This window comes from Oncorhynchus kisutch, linkage group LG17, assembly GCF_002021735.2.
Source record: "Oncorhynchus kisutch isolate 150728-3 linkage group LG17, Okis_V2, whole genome shotgun sequence".
NCBI classification, from domain to species: Eukaryota; Metazoa; Chordata; class Actinopteri; order Salmoniformes; family Salmonidae; genus Oncorhynchus; species Oncorhynchus kisutch.
Genome location: NC_034190.2, coordinates 15,601,340 through 15,618,234, shown reverse-complemented (window position 1 = coordinate 15,618,234; position 16,895 = coordinate 15,601,340). Strand labels below are relative to the sequence as shown.

Below are 16,895 nucleotides of genomic sequence, written 5' to 3'. Positions count from 1 at the left end.
CTCTCCAGGCTACAGGCTCTCTCCAGGCTACAGGCTCTCTCCAGGCTACGGGCTCTCTCCAGGCTACAGGCTCTCTCCAGGCTACAGGCTCTCTACAGGCTACAGTCTCTCTACAGGCTCTCTATAGGCTACAGTCTCTACAGGCTACAGGCTCTCTACAGGCTACACAGGCTACATGCTCTCTACAGGCTACAGTCTCTACAGGCTACAGTCTCTACAGGCTACAGTCTCTACAGGCTACAGGCTCTCTCCAGGCTACAGGCTCTCTCCAGGCTACAGGCTCTCTACAGGCTACAGGCTCTCTACAGGCTACAGGCTCTCTACAGGCTACAGGCTCTCTACAGGCTACAGTCTCTACAGGCTACAGTCTCTACAGGCTACAGTCTCTACAGGCTACAGTCTCTACAGGCTACAGGCTCTCTACAGGCTACAGTCTCTACAGGCTACAGGCTACAGTAAAGATACAGGACATGTCATTCCTCTCCCCTCCCCTTCTTTCCTCTCTTCCTCCACTATCTCTTATTCCCTTACTCTCCCTTCCCTCCCTCCGTTTAAACCCTTCTTCCTTGTTTGTTTATCAGACAATTGGTGAATTCTCTCTCACTGCCACTTGACCAATGACCTGCGAGATAGGAGTTAATCACTTCCTGTACAGCTCTGAGCTCCCGCCTGGTTCAATACAAACTGAAGGCTGACGGGATGATAACAGGTTAACCCCTCTTCCTCTCCATACCCCCCCCATTTCCCCCCTCCCTTCCCCATACATGAATGCATTGGGAATGTGTTGTATTAGCGTTCTTTTTTAAAAGGGGTAATCCTATGTGAACAGAGCTCCGGGGCGCCGCATGGCTGCCCACTGGCCCAGCAACACAGGGAAACACAGAGAGGAAAGGTCTGCCACTAGAACTCTGGAAAAGGTGTTCCTGAAATGGCCGATACTGAAAAGGGCAATACTGAAATGAGTGATACTGAAATGGCTGATACTGAAATGGGCAATACTGAAATGGGCGATACTATGGTGTTGAATTCAAAATTCAAAATTATTCCATTCAAAATGTATAACTTCACAAATTTGGCCACTTGGGTACATTTGGGCTACTTCTGTGGGACACCTGGGTGACTTCATGATAAATGTCATGTAGCACACTCATTTTGGAAGTTATCATTCTGAAACTTTGCACAAGTACTGTTGCCCTATTATGTTTTTCACTGAAACTGTCCCCATCATCCTATCTGAATGTTTGTTTTGTCTTGTTCATTTTAAAGATGATGATACAACAATAAAAATGAAAAAACATATGGTTTTTTCATTGTATTATCTAAACCAGATCTATTGTGTTAAATTCTCCTACAATTCAATTCACATTTACTCAAACTTCAGGGTGTTTTCTTTCAAATGAAACCAATAATATGCATATCCTTGGTCCTGGGCCTGAGCAACAGGCAGTTAGATTTGGGTATGTCTTCAGGCGGAAATCGAAAAATAGTAGGGGGGTAGCTCTAAGAGGTTTTAATAAATGGATCACTAGTCACTTTATACAATGCATTCTAAATACTGCCACTTTAATCAATGTTGACATATCTTACATTACTCATATCACATCTATATACTGTATTTTATACCATCTATTGCACCTTGCCTATGCCCCCGGCCATTGCTCATCCATATACTTACATATTCTCATTCACCCCTTTAGATTTGTGTGTATTAGGTAGTTGTTGGGGAATTGTTAGATTACTTGTTAGATATTATTGCACTGTCAGGAGGTTGAATAAATTTGGCTTGTCACCTAAAACCCTCAAACTTTTACAGATGCACAAAAATTGAGAGCATCCTGTCGGGCTGTATCACCGCCTGGTACGGCAACTGCACCGCCAGAAACCGCAAGGCTCTCCAGAGGGTGGTGCGGTCTACACAATATATCAGCAGGGGCAATCTACCTGCCCTCCAGGACACCTGCAGCACCCAATGTCACAGGAAGGCCAAAAATACCATCAAGGACAACAACCACCCGAGCCACTGCCTGTTCACATCGCTACCATCCAGAAGGCGAGGTCAGTACAGATGCATCAAAGCTGAGACCGAGAGACTGAAAAACAGCTTCTATCTCAAGGCCATTTTACTGTTAAACAGCCATCACCAACACAGAGAGGCTGCTGTCTACATACAGACTCAATCATTGGCCACTTTAATAAATGGATGACTAGTCACTTTAAATAATGCCAGTTTAATAATGTTTACATATCTTACATACTCATCTCATATGTATATACATTACCATCTACTGCATCTTGCCAATGCCGCTCGGCCATCACTCATCCATATATTTTTATGTACATATTCTTATTCCATCTCTTTACATTGCGTGTATAAGGTAGTTGTTGTGGAATTGCTAGATAACTTGTTAGATATTACTGCACTGTCAGAACTAGAAGCACAAGCATTTCGATACACTCGCATTAACATCTGCTAACCATGTGTTTGTGAATAATAAAATTTGATTTGATTTGAGTATTTGCATTCAGAACAGTCCTCCAAGCCATTTCACATATCATCCTTACCTGAGCAGGCTCCTGGTGTGTGGTGACCATTTTGAGGAAGCTTCTCTGAAGCTGTAGAGCGTTGTTCACCATCTCCGCCTGTCAAGCACAGCGGGAAAAGGTTAAAAGGCCAAATCTGAGGGCATTATAAGCCACATTTCCCTCTCTAACGGAACCTGCACTGCATCATGCTGATATAAAACTCTGCATTAGTCAGGTCCCATGAGGCATGTCCCATGTTTGGGAAAAGACCTCCAGAGGAACCCATAAAAGGAGCTTTCCTAACATAAAAACCCCTACCTCTAACCCAAATACCCCCTCCTCCTCTTCCCTCCTTCACTGTGATGGGAGAAGGAGATTCAGTGAATGTTGTCTTATGAGGGAAAGACCTGTGAAGGAATATCCTCGCCCTATCCCCCAGTCCCATTTTCACCACAGATTGGGTCTATTTCTCTGTCATTCTGCTTTAACACGTACTCAGTTATTTCATTCCCATTGGTAATCATGGCTCCCTTGAGAAAGGGATTTTTTCAAATTGGACATCCTGTCAGCGCCTGGCATGAATAAAGGTTAAAAAAAATGTGTGCTCTATTTTGGGAGTCAAAAGAGAATTCATCAAAGTGGTTGCCAACATGATTACTAGCCACAAACTACGCCCCATCTCTTTGTGGAAAATGGCCTGACATCAGGGAGGAAAAGGTGCTTGTGTTGCGGTTTAATATTGGAACTCAGGGTTAAAGTTCAAACACACTCCCGCCATTGGCTTTGTAGGGAACAGGAAACAGACTGTCATTTAAAATCACTCTTCCTCTTCCCAGCTCTCTACAGTGGTTTTCCCTGGCCACGGGCTGGACCCCACACAGTTAGACTACAATGCTCAGCTCCCAAAGCCAGGCAGACCTATGAGAGATAAAACAAGGGGAATCCTCCATGTCTTTATATAAAACTAGTCCCAATAACAGAGAGCTGGCAGGGAAGTGAAGTGGTCACTAAGTGCTCAACATTCATCCATCCCTATGGTCACTGGTAGATCTAGAGAGAATCTCACTGTGTTAGAGAGAAATTACTATTACATGTTAGTGATGTTAGAGTTGGCTGGGTGACAACATATACATCAGGGATCATCAACTAGATTCTGGCGCGGGACAATTTTTTCTTGAGCGGATGGTCAGGGGACCGGAACATAATGACAAATGATTTGTAGACTTCAAATTGACCACAACAAGAACATATATAATATTTTAATCCTAGCTTACATTTGGATTCGATCACATGTCTCTCTATTATACGTGGGTATATACTTTGAAACAGATTTGGTGGTGTTTTTACAGTCTTTTATGTCCAACAATAACATTTTGCTCAGAAAACTTGGGTGGGCAAATAAAATCACCCGTGGAACCCTGATATACAGTATCATGAATTAAAGTTACACACAGAGTTTCTCTCAATGGAAGTAGAATAGTAGCCTGTGAGAACAGAGTAGAAGTAGAATAGTAGCCTGTGAGAACAGAGTAGATGTAGAATAGTAGCCTGTGAGAACAGAGTAGAAGTAGAATAGTAGCCTGTGAGAACAGAGTAGAAGTATAATAGTAGAGTGTGAGAACAGAGTAGAAGTAGAATAGTAGCCCGTGAGAACAGAGTAGAAGTAGAATAGTAGCCTGTGAGAACAGAGTAGAAGTAGAATAGTAGAGTGTGAGAACAGAGCAGAAGTAGAATAGCAGCCTGTGAGAACAGAGTAGATGTAGAATAGCAGCCTGTGAGAACAGGGTAGGCGACTTTCTTAGTTTCATATTTATTCATATTCATTCTGTGGTGATCCGTTCTTTCCTTCAACTCCCTTTCTTTACTTTTAGATGTTCTTGTCTCTCAGTTTATTGATTTAACGGTGTTTAACTGTGTTTCCTGGTATGTGCTAATGCTGTTCAGCTTGTAGCTGGTATGTGCTATGGTATGTGCTAATGCTGTTCAGCTTGTAGCTGGTATGTGCTATGGTATGTGCTAATGCTGTTCAGCTTGTAGCTGGTATGTGCTATGGTATGTGCTAATGCTGTTCAGCTTGTAGCTGGTATGTGCTATGGTATGTGCTAATGCTGTTCAGCTTGTAGCTGGTATGTGCTATGGTATGTGCTAATGCTGTTCAGCTTGTAGCTGGTATGTGCTATGGTATGTGCTAATGCTGTTCAGCTTGTAGCTGGTATGTGCTATGGTATGTGCTAATGCTGTTCAGCTTGTAGCTGGTATGTGCTATGGTATGTGCTAATGCTGTTCAGCTTGTAGCTGGTATGTGCTATGGTATGTGCTAATGCTGTTCAGCTTGTAGCTGGTATGTGCTATGGTATGTGCTAATGCTGTTCAGCTTGTAGCTGCCATAGTACCTTAAATAAAACTCAACTCAATTCAAATCCTAATTATCTTTTTTGTGTATTCTCAGCGCCTACTCTGTTACAAATATCACATACTTTGAGTTTCTGTCCGTTTTATTTTTTATTTAACCAGGCAGGCCAGTTGAGAACAAGTTCTCATTTACAACTCCAACCTGGCCAAGATAAAGCAAAGCACTGTGACAAAAACAACAACACAGAGTTACACAGAAACAAATGTGCAGTCAATAACACAATAGAAAAGAAAAATACAAAAATATATGTACAGTGTGTGCAAATGTAGAAGAGTCGGGAGATGTAGGTAATAAATAGGCCATAGAGGCAAAATAATTTATCATTAATACTGGAGTGATAGATGTGCAGATGATGATGTGCAAGTAGAGACACTGGGGTGCAAAAGAGCAAGAGGGTAAGTAATAATATGGGGATGAGGTAGGGTGTGCTATTTACACATTGGCTGTGTACAGGTACAGTGATCGGTAAGCTGCTCTGACAGATTAAACTTAGAGAGGGAGATACAAGGCTTCAGCCTTAGAGATTTTTGCAATTCGTTCCAGTCATTGGCAGCAGAGAATTGGAAGGAAAGGCGGCCAAAGGAAGTGTTGGCTTTGGGGATGACCAGTAAAATATACCTGCTGGAGTGCGTGCTACCGGTGGGTGTTGCTATGGTGACCAGTGAGCTGGTGAGCTTTACCTAGCAAAGACTCGTAGATGACCTGGAGCCAGTGGGTTTGGCAATGGATATGTAGTGAGGGCCAGCCAACGAGAGCATACAGGTCTCAGTGGTGGGTAGTATATGGGGCTTTTGTGACAAAACAGATGGCACTGTGATAGACTGCATCCAGTTTGCTGAGTAGAGTGTTGGAGGCTATTTTGTAAATGACATCGCCGAAGCCAAGGATTAGTGGGATAGTCCTTTTTACGGGGGTATGTTTGGCAACATGAGTGAAGGAGGCTTTGTTGCGAAATAGGAAGCCGATTCTAGATTTAATTTTGGATTGGAGACGCTTAATGTGAGTCTGGAAGGAGAGTTTACAGTCTAGACAGACACCCAGGTATTTGTAGTTGTCCACATATTCTAGTAAAGGGAAAGGGACTGCTTCGTTTCACTTACTGTAGACTAACAGTTTCAGATAAAGCCCAAATATAACACCAGTGTGTTAACCAAGACAGCAGCTGTGGACAGCCCCCTGTCTGAGACAGCTGGTGTGTGTGAGTGTGTGTGTGTAAGTGAGAACGTTTGAGGGATTTGGGGATTGAGGAGGAGACTTTGTGCTCTTAATGGCGCAGAGCCATTTCTCATTTGCAGCCTTTGCAAGACGCCACTCAAATACACTTAAGGAGAATCAGTCACACGCACACACGCGCGCACGTACACACCACTCACATGGTTCTCCACATCGTCTCCAATGGCTCTGCTATTCTTCAGGTACTCTGACACTGGCCCCAACAGCAGCAGGTCAAAGGCATCCATACACTGGGACAGACCTGTAGAGACAGGAGTGGAGGAGAGGAAGAAGCAGGATAAAACAATGACTATACTGTACTTTTACATACAGTATTATATGTTCATAAATGTTCATTGCATAAAGTAGTTCCCAGTTGAACCTAGAACCTTAAACATTGAACCTCCTGGTTACTCTGCCTCACTAGCCAATGCTAAACACCGCTGTCGTAACCTGGACCATGAGAATTCTACTACTCACCTCCGTTGATCCCGTTACAGTCCCCGTTGGCCATGCCATTGGACACCTGCATGTTGACGGACACCTGCTCTAAGCGAATCACGGCCTGCTCCAGCCTCTGAACGAATTTTTCCATGGTGGCGGCCCTAGAAGGAAGTGGAGAAAGTCAGTCTGGGGCTGTAGCCATGGCTGGTTCAATCAAAGAGCCTGGGGCTGTAACCATGGCTGATCCTGTCAAAGAGCCTGGGGCTGTAACCATGGCTGGTCCAATCAAAGAGCCTGGGGATGTAACCATGGCTGGTCCAATCAAAGAGCCTGGGGCTGTGACCATGGCTGGTCCAATCAAAGAGCCTGGGGATGTAACCATGGCTGGTCCAATCAAAGAGCCTGGGGCTGTAACCATGGCTGGTCCAATCAAAGAGCCTGGGGATGTAACCATGGCTGGTCCAATCAAAGAGCCTGGGGCTGTAACCATGGCTGGTCCAATCAAAGAGCCTGGGGATGTAACCATGGCTGGTCCAATCAAAGAGCCTGGGGCTGTAACCATGGCTGGTCCAATCAAAGAGCCTGGGGCTGTAGCCATGGCTGATCCTGTCAAAGAGTCTGGGGCTGTAACCATGGCTGATCCTGTCAAAGAGTCTGGAGCTGTAACCATGGCTGATCCTGTCAAAGAGTATGGTGCTATAACCATGGCTGGTCCAATCAAAGAGCCTGGGGCTGTAACCATGGCTGGTCCAATCAAAGAGCCTGGGGCTGTAGCCATGGCTGATCCTGTCAAAGAGACTTGAGCTGTAACCATGGCTGGTTCTGTCAAAGAGCCTGGGGCTGTAACCATGGCTGATCCTGTCAAAAAGCCTGGGGCTGTAACCATGGCTGGTCCTGTCAAAGAGCCTGGGGCTGTAACCATGGCTGATCCTGTCAAAGAGTATGGTGCTGTAACCATGGCTGGTCCAATCAAAGAGCCTGGGGCTGTAACCATGGCTGGTCCAATCAAAGAGCCTGGGGCTGTAGCCATGGCTGATCCTGTCAAAGAGACTTGAGCTGTAACCATGGCTGGTTCTGTCAAAGAGCCTGGGGCTGTAACCATGGCTGATCCTGTCAAAAAGCCTGGGGCTGTAACCATGGCTGGTCCTGTCAAAGAGCCTGGGGCTGTAACCATGGCTGATCCTGTCAAAGAGCCTGGGGCTGTAGCCATGGCTGGTCCAATCAAAGAGCCTGGGGCTGTAACCATGGCTGGTCCAATCAAAGAGCCTGGGGCTGTAGCCATGGCTGGTCCTGTCAAAGAGCGTTAGTATGTCCATCACTGGGCCTGTAGACAGGTCTTGTCAATCAATCAATCAAATCAACAACATTTTATTTGTCATTCGCGTCATAAACACCAGGTTTAGAACAACAGTGAATTGCTTACTTATTGGCCTTCCCAACAATGCAGAGAGAAAAATAATAGCAATAATAGAAAACATGGCTAATACACTACCGGTCAAACGGTTTAGAACACCTACTCATTCAAGGGTTTTTCTTTATTTTTACTATTTTCTATAGTGTAGAATAATAGTGGAGACAACAAAACTATGAAATAACACATCTAGAATCATGTAGTAACCAAAACATTGATAAACAAGTCAAAATATATGTTATATTTGAGATCCTTCAAAATAGCCACCTTGATGCCAGCTTTGCACAGTCTTGGCATTCTCTCAACCAGCTTCATGGAGGTAATCACCTGGAATGCTTTTCAATTAAACAGGTGTGCCTTGTTAAAAGTACATTTGTGGAATTTCTTTCCTTCTTAATGTGTTTGAGCCAATCAGTTGTGTTGTGACAAGGTAGGGGTGGTATACAGCAGATAACCCTATTTGGTAAAAGTCCAAGTCTATATTTTGTCAAGAACAGGTCAAATAATCAGAGAAACAGTCCATTACTTTAAGACATGAAGGTCAGTCAATACGCAAAATTTCAAGAACTTTGAAAGTTTCTTCAAGTGCAGTCACAAAAACCATCAAGCACTAGGATGAAACTGGCTCTCATGAGGACCGCCACAGGAATGGAAGACCCAGAGGTATCTCTGCTGCAGAGGATAAGTTCATTAGAGTTACCAGCCTCAGAAATTGCAGCCCAAATAAATGCTTCACAGAGTTCAAGTAAGAGACACATCTCAACATCAACTGTTCAGAGGAGACTGTGTGAATCAGGCCTTCATGGTCAAATTGCTGCAAAGATACCACTAACACCACTACTAAAGGACAGCAATAAGAAGAAGAGAATTACTTGGGGCATTAGACCAGTGGAAATCTGTCCTTTGGTCTGGAGTGGTCTGGCCTCCACAATCCCCCAACCTCAACCCAATTGAGATGATTTAGGATGAGTCGGACCGACCGCAGAGTGAAGGAAATGCAGCCAACAAGTGCTCAGCATATGTGGAAACTCCTTCAAGACTATTGGAAAAGCATTCCAGGTGAAGCTGGTTGAGAGAATACAAAGAGTGTGCGAAGCTGTCAACAAGGCAAAAGGTGGCTATTTGAAGAATCTCAAATATAAAATATATTTTATACACTTTTTTGGTTACTACATGATTCAATGTGTTATTTCATAGTTTTGATGTCTTCACTATTATTCTACAATGTAGAAAATAGTAAAAATAAAGAAATACCCTTGAGTAGGTGTTCTAAAACTGTTGACCGGTAGTGTACATGGGGTATCAGTACCGAGTTGATATGCAGGGGTACGTGGAAATTGAGGTAGATATGTATATATAACTAGGAATAAAGTGACTAGGCAAGAGGATAGATACTAAAAACAGTTAAAGCAGCGTATGTGATGAGTCAAAAAAGTTAGTACAAAAAGGGTCAATGCAAATAACCAAATAGCTACCCGGACTATTTAACTAACTAACTATTTAGCAGTCTTATGGCTTGGGGTTAGAAGCTGAAGGGTCCTGTTGGTTCCAGACTTGGTGTATCGGCTTGCCGTGTAGTAGCAGAGAAAACAGTCTATGACTTGGGTCGCTGGAGCTTTTTACTATTTTTAGGGCCTTCCTCTAACACCACCTGGTATAGAGGTCCTGGATGGCAGGGAGCTTGGCCCCAGTGATGTACTGGGCCTCTGTAGCACCTTGCGGTCGGATACCAAGCAGTTGACATACCAAGCGGTGATGAAGCCAGTCAATGGTGCAGCTGTAGAACTTTGAGGATCTGAAGGCCCATGACTAATCTTTTCAGCCACCTGCTGGGGATGAGGCATTGTCGTGCCCTCTTCACGACTGTGTTGGTGTGTTTGAACCATGATAGATCCTTAGTGATGTGGACATTGAGGAACTTAAAGCTTTCGACCTGCTCCACTACAGCCCGTCGATGTGAATGGGGCATGCTTGGCTCTCCGTTTCCTGTAGTGCACGATCAGCTCCTTTGCCTTGTTGATGTTGGTCCTGTCAATGAGCCTTGATAAATTCAGCACTGGAGCTGTAGCCAGGCCTGGTCCTGTCAATGAGCCTTGATGTGTCCAGCACTGGAGCTGTAGCCAGGCCTGGTCCTGTCAATGAGTCTTAAAAAGGAAATAAATTGAGCACCATTTGGGATGCAGTCAGAGTTTATCTTGGACTTCAAATTCTGCTACCCATCAATCATATCACATCATGCATACCATACCATAGGTGAATCATGACCAATGGTGGAAAACGTACCCAATTGTCATACTTGAGTAAAAGTTGTAAAAAAATTCATTTCAAATTCCTTATATTAAGCAAATCAGACGACACAATTTTCTTGTTTTTTTTAAATTGACAGATGTACTCTCCAACACTAAAGACATAAATTACAAACAAAGCACCCCCTAAAAAATAAATATATCTTTGTTTCAAATAAAGAAATATAAGAAAGTTATAATTACAAAAATATATATATATATATTTTTTTTAAAGCATTAGTGAGTCTGCCAGATCAGAGGCAGTAGGGATGACCAGGGATTTTCTCTTGATAAGTGATTGACTTGGACCATTTTCCTGTCCTGCTAAGCATTCAAAATGTAACGAGTACTTTTGGGTGTCAGGGAAAATGTATGGAGTAAAAAGTACATTATTTTATTTAGGAATGTAGTGAAGTAAAAGTAAAAGTTGTCCAAAATATAAATAGTAAAGTAAAGTACAGATACCCCAAAAACTACATAGTCGTACTTTACACCACTTTACACCATTTTTACTTAAGTACTTTACACCACTGATCATGACATGGGTCATGGGTCATGGCTGATTCCTGTTGATTGAGTATGCCTGAGTTAATGAACCAATATAATAGTAGCCTGTAAACTCCACCTATCCGGTACTCCAGGCAGGCTAGAGCAACAAACTCTCAAAAGTATTTGAAAGATTTCGAATAGAATTTGCACCCAGGTCTGAAGGAGGGTCAGTTTAGTTGTCAGGCCCCCAGCCACAGAGCCACACCTTCAGCTGGATGCTGCTCCATCTACTGGAATGTCACTAGCTATTAGATTATTCAGGGAAAGGAACAAAGGCAGCGCTAAGATATCTGTTAGAGGGGTCAACAAACTAAGTCACAAAGGTGACAGTACAGAGTAAATATATACTGTCTGACTTTTATTTCACAGACTTCTGAAGAAATGAGAATCCCATTCCACTCGAGGTGTTTTATTCCAAACTTGTGTCATTCTCCAAGACTCAAGATGTTATAAATCAGGCATCAACCCCACTACAATAGGCTACACACAAAAGAACGTATTAAAAGCTGTGTGTGCTGTTCTGTTCTGTCTATTTCAGCCTCACTGCTTTATGTAATAGATTGAATACATCGAAAGCTATTTCTAGTGCAGTTGACTCTATCCATGTCATTATTCATCAGAATGATATAATGCTCACAGAAACATATGATTTGTACAGATACAGAAGAGTGTTTGGGGTCAGGTTTTAGTGGAGTGCTAGGGTAAGGGTTTACTTTATTCTAAGGATGTAGCCATCTATCTGAACATTGTGTACATTACAAAGATACGAGCCGTGTCCTAAATGGTAACATGGTCAAAAGTAGTGCATTACACAGGTAGTAGGGAACCATTTGGGACACAGCCAAAGATAAGGTAGAGGGAGATTGACAGGAGGCCAAGTGTAGAAGATGGATCTGTGACTTGATAGAAATGTTCAGCCAGCCCTGTCCAATTTACTTCTCCGCTGTATCAGTTATCTGGATGAACAGGGGAAGTAAAAACTACGGTACACATTACTTCATCTTTCATTTCCTTCTCTACTTTCATTCATTCAGGCTTCAAACACCAGTGATCAAGGAAGGTTAGAAGGAAAGAAGGATAAGGAAAGAAGGGTGCATTTCAAGCGTTCTCAATCTATTACGTAAAGCAGTGAGGCTGAAATAAACAGAATATAACAGCACACAGCTTTTAATAGTTTCATTTGTGTGTAGCCTACCGTAGTGGGGTCTATGCTAGATGTATATAGTGCACTATTTTTGACCAGAACTCTATGGTCAAAAGTAGTGCACTATACAGGGGTCTGGGGATAGGGTGCCATTTGGGACTCATAGAAGTTTTTCCCTCTCTTGGTCGAGGAGAAACATTATCAAATTGGTCACCTGATCTGGTTGTTATCAGTGGAGATTGACCTCACTGGCCAGGCCATTCGCCTGACTGCGGTAGGAAGCTATCCCCATGCAGGGATCTGCACCAGTGATGTCACTGTCACACAGACTGGATTATTAGCCCTTCTAACACACACACAGACACACAGGAACACGAATGGAAGGACACATGCACGAGCACATGAACAAAGACAATTGCAAATACACACATTTCAAATCCAAATGTTATTTATCACATGCTTCATAAACAAGAGGGGTAGACTAACAGTGAAATGCTTACTTATGGGCCCTTCCCAACAATGCAGAGAGAAAAATAATAGAAATAATAGAAAAAGAATAACACAAAGAATAACTACACAATGAGTAACGATAACGTGGCTATATACACGAGGCACCAGTACTGAGTTGATGATAACTTGGCTATATACACACGAGGCACCAGTACTGAGTTGATGATAACTTGGCTGTATACACGAGGTACCAGTACTGAGTTGATGATAACTTGGCTATATACACACGAGGCACCAGTACTGAGTTGATGATAACTTGGCTATATACACACGAGGCACCAGTACTGAGTTGATGATAACTTGGCTGTATACACAAGGTACCAGTACAGTGTTGATGTGCAGGGGTATGAGGTAATTGAGGTAGATACACCACATGACCAAAAGTATGTGGACACCTGATAGTCTCATTCCAAGATCATGGGCACTAATATGGAGTTGGTCCCCCCTTTGCTGCTATAACAGCCTCCACTCTTCAGGGAAGGCTTTCCACTAGATTTTGGAACATTCCTGCGGTGATATGCTCCATTCAGCCACAAGAGCATTAGTGAGGTCGGGCATTGATTGTGATTAGGCCTGGCTCGCAGTCAGCATTCCAATTCATCCCGAAGGTGTTCGGTGGGGTTGAGGTCAGTGCTCTTTGCAGGCCAGTCAAGTTCTTCCACACCAATCTCGACCAACCATTTCTGTATGGACCTCGCTTTGTGCACTGGGACATTGTCAGGCTGAAACAGGAAAGGCCCTTCCCCAAACTGTTGTCACAAAGTTGGAAGCACAGAATCGTCTAGAATGTCATTCTATGCTGTAGCGTTAAGCTTTTCCTTCACTGGAACTAAGGGGCCTAGCCCGAACCATGAAAAACAGCCCCAGACCATTATTCCTCCTCCACCAAACTTTACAGTTGGCACTATGGATTGGGGCAAGTAGCGTTCTCCTGGATTACGCCAAACCCCAATTTGTCCGTCGGACTGCCAGATGGTGACGCGTGATTCATCACTCCAGAGAATGCGTTTCCACTGCTCCATAGTCTTTACACCACTCCAGGCAACGCTTGGCATTGCGCATGGTGAACTTAGGCTTGTGCGAGTGTTGCAACCGAGGACAGATGATTTGTATGCGCTTCAGCACTTGGCGGTCCCTTTCTGTGAGCTTGTGTGGCCTACTACTTCATGGCTGAGCGTTGTTGCTCCTAGATGTTTCCACTTCACAATAACAGCACTTACAGTTGACCGGGGCAGCTCTAGCAGGGCAGATATTTGACAAACGTATATTGCACAAATATGGCCTTTATGGAAGAGTGGCAAGAAGAAAGTCATTTCTTAAAGATATCCATAAAAAGTGTTGTTTAAAGTTTGCCACAAGCCACCTGGGAGACACACCAAACATGTGGAAGAAGGTGCTCTGGTCAGATGAAACCAAAATTGAACTTTTTGGCAACAATGCAAAACGTTATGTTTGGCGTAAAAGCAACACAGCTCATCACCCTGAACACACCATCCCCACTGTCAAACATGGTGGTGGCAGCATCATGGTTTGGGCCTGCTTTTCTTCAGCAGGGACAGGGAAGATGGTTAAAATTGATGGGAAGATGGATGGAGCCAAATACAGGACCATTCTGGAAGAAAACCTGATGGAGTCTGCAAAAGACCTGAGACTGGGACGGAGATTTGTCTTCCAACAAGACAATGATCCAAAACATAAAGCAAAATCTACAATGGAATGGTTCAAAAATAAACATATCCAGGTGTTAGAATGGCCAAGTCAAAGTCCAGACCTGAATCCAATCGAGAATCTGTGGAAAGAACTGAAAACTGCTGTTCACAAATGCTCTCCATCCAACCTCACTGAGCTCGAGCTGTTTTGCAAGGAGGAATGGGAAAAAATTTCAGTCTCTCGATGTGCAAAACTGATAGAGACATACCCCAAGCGACTTACAGCTGTAATCGCAGCAAAAGGTGGCGCTACAAAGTATTAACTTAAGGGGGCTGAATAATTTTGCACGCCCAATTTTTCAGTTTTTGATTTGTTAAAAAAGTTTGAAATATCCAATAAATGTTGTTCCACTTAATGATTGTGTCCCACTTGTTGTTGATTCTTCACAAAAAAATACAGTTTTATATCTTTATGTTTGAAGCCTGAAGTGTGGCAAAAGGTCGCAAAGTTCAAGGGGGCCGAATACTTTCGCAAGGCACTGTACATATAGGATAAATTGACTGACTAGGCAACAGGATAGATAATAAATAGTAGCAGCAGTGTATGTGATGAGTCAAAAGAGTTTGTGCAAAAATGGTCAATGCACACACAACAGAATGACAGACACACAAACACTCACACTTCTACATGTGTCACAGGACAGTCAAGTTCAGTCCAGATGAGCAAAGAAGGAGCTGTGCTGTGTCTCCCGACATCACCTGCACTTCAACATATTAACATCCCTCACCGGTACTTAAATAAGAAGCAGAACAGGCTTTTAGACCAATGCCTCTGCCTTCCTCCTAGCTAAAATCAAATCAAATCGTATTGGTCGCATACATGTTGAGCAGATGCTCTTGCGGGTGTAGCAAAATGCTTGCGGTCCTAGCTCCAACAGTACAGTAATATCTAACAATACACAACGACACACACAAATTTAAAAGTAAAAGAAAGGAATTAAGAAATATTAGTACATCTGTAGGACCTAGCACTCATCGGTTTTTTATTTATTTATCTAGGAAAGTCAGTTAAGAACAAATTCTTATTTTCAATGACAGCCTAGGAACAGTGCCTTATTCAGGGGCAGAATGACAGATTTGTGTGCTTGATTTTATACACCTGTATTGTCAGCTTGGAGATTAGAACTTGCAACCTTTCGGTTACTAGTCCAACGCTCTAACCACTAGGCTACGCTGCCGCCCCACCAATGAGCTGTAGCCTGCAGCAGGACTCAAACCGGCAGTCCTGTGAGTTCACGAACTCATTGGTGGTGGATGGGAGGTGCAGCCTGGGCGTAATCTGTTAATTACACTAGAGAATTCTCTCAGCAGTGCCAAATGTCTAACATGGGCTTCACTGTATATTTATGTGGGCTGCCAGACAGTACAGGGACCAAAAGAGTCTGTTTAAGATTTGGTTTGAGGTCTTCAAACTGGATGTTTGAGAGATATTCAGACACCCTTGGAAGACAGTGTAAGTTGAAAGATATATATATATATGAAATAATCTGTTGTTAAAGCAGCAAAGGGGGACACATTTGTTTTTTAACAAATATATATATATAACTATATATATTTGTTAAAAACAAATGTGTTATGGCAATGTACCTTCATCAAAGTGACTCCTTAAAATATACAGTTGAAGTCGGAAGTTTACATACACTTAGGTTGGAGTCATTAAAACTTGTTTTTCAACCACTCCACACATTTCTTGTTAACAAACTATAGTTTTGGGAAGTCGGTTAGGACATCTACTTTGTGCACGACACAAGTAATTTTTCCAAAAATTGTTTACAGACAGATTATTTCACTTATCATTCACTGTATCACATTTCCAGTGTGTCAGAGGTTTACATACACTAAGTTGACTGTGCCTTTAAACAGCTTGGAAAATGTCAGAGAATGATGTCATGCCTTTATAAGCTTCTGATAGGCTAATTGACATTGTTTGAGTCAATTGGACGTGTATCTGTGGATGTATTTCAAGGCCTACCTTCAAACTCAGTGCCTCTTTGCTTGACATCATGGGAAAATCAAAAGAAATCAGTCAAGACAAATTGGAGACCTCCACAAGTCTGGTTCATCCTTGGGAGCAATTTCCAAATGCCTGAAGGTACCACGTTCATCTGTACAAACAATAGTACGCAAGTATAAACACCATGGGACCACGCAGGCGTCATACCGCTCAGGAAGGAGACACATTCTGTCTCCTAGAGATGAACGTACTTTGGTGAGAAAAGTGCAAATCAATCCCAGAACAACAGCAAAGGACCTTGTGAAGATGCTGAAGGAAACAAAAGTATCTATATCCACAGTAAAATGAGTCCTATATCGACATAACCTAAAAGGCCGCTCAGCAAGGAAGAAGCCACTGCACCAAAACCGCCATAAAAAAGCCAGACTGTGGTTTGCAACTGCACATGGGGACAAAGATCATACTTTTTGGAGAAATGTCCTCTGGTCTGAACTGTTTGGCTATAATGACCATTGTTATGTTTGGAGGAAAAAGGGGGAGGCTTGCAAGCCAAAAAACACCATCCCAAATGTGAAGCACAGGGTGGCAGCATCATGTTGTGGGGGTGCTTTGTGGCCGGAGGGACTGGTGCACTTCACAAAATAGCTGGCATCATGTGGAATAAAAATGATGTGGATATATTGAAGCAACATCTCAAGACATCAGTTCCAATGGGTGAGATAAGGTCAAATGTAGGGAAAG

The 16,895-nt window shown here is 43.1% G+C and overlaps 1 protein-coding gene across 2 annotated transcripts in view; it reads right to left on the bottom strand.

The window, feature by feature from the left end:
* LOC109907227 (adenylyl cyclase-associated protein 2) overlaps positions 1 to 16,895 on the bottom strand; it is a 39,928-nt gene that overhangs the window by 21,012 nt on the left and 2,021 nt on the right. For both annotated transcript variants that reach the window (XM_020505069.2, XM_020505068.2), the window contains exons 2-4: positions 6,629 to 6,753; positions 6,310 to 6,410; positions 2,563 to 2,640 (exon numbers count right to left, since the gene is read on the bottom strand). In XM_020505069.2, the coding sequence (XP_020360658.1) occupies positions 2,563 to 2,640; positions 6,310 to 6,410; positions 6,629 to 6,743 (294 nt within the window). In that variant the 5' untranslated portion in view covers positions 6,744 to 6,753. The remainder of the gene's footprint in view (positions 1 to 2,562; positions 2,641 to 6,309; positions 6,411 to 6,628; positions 6,754 to 16,895) is intronic.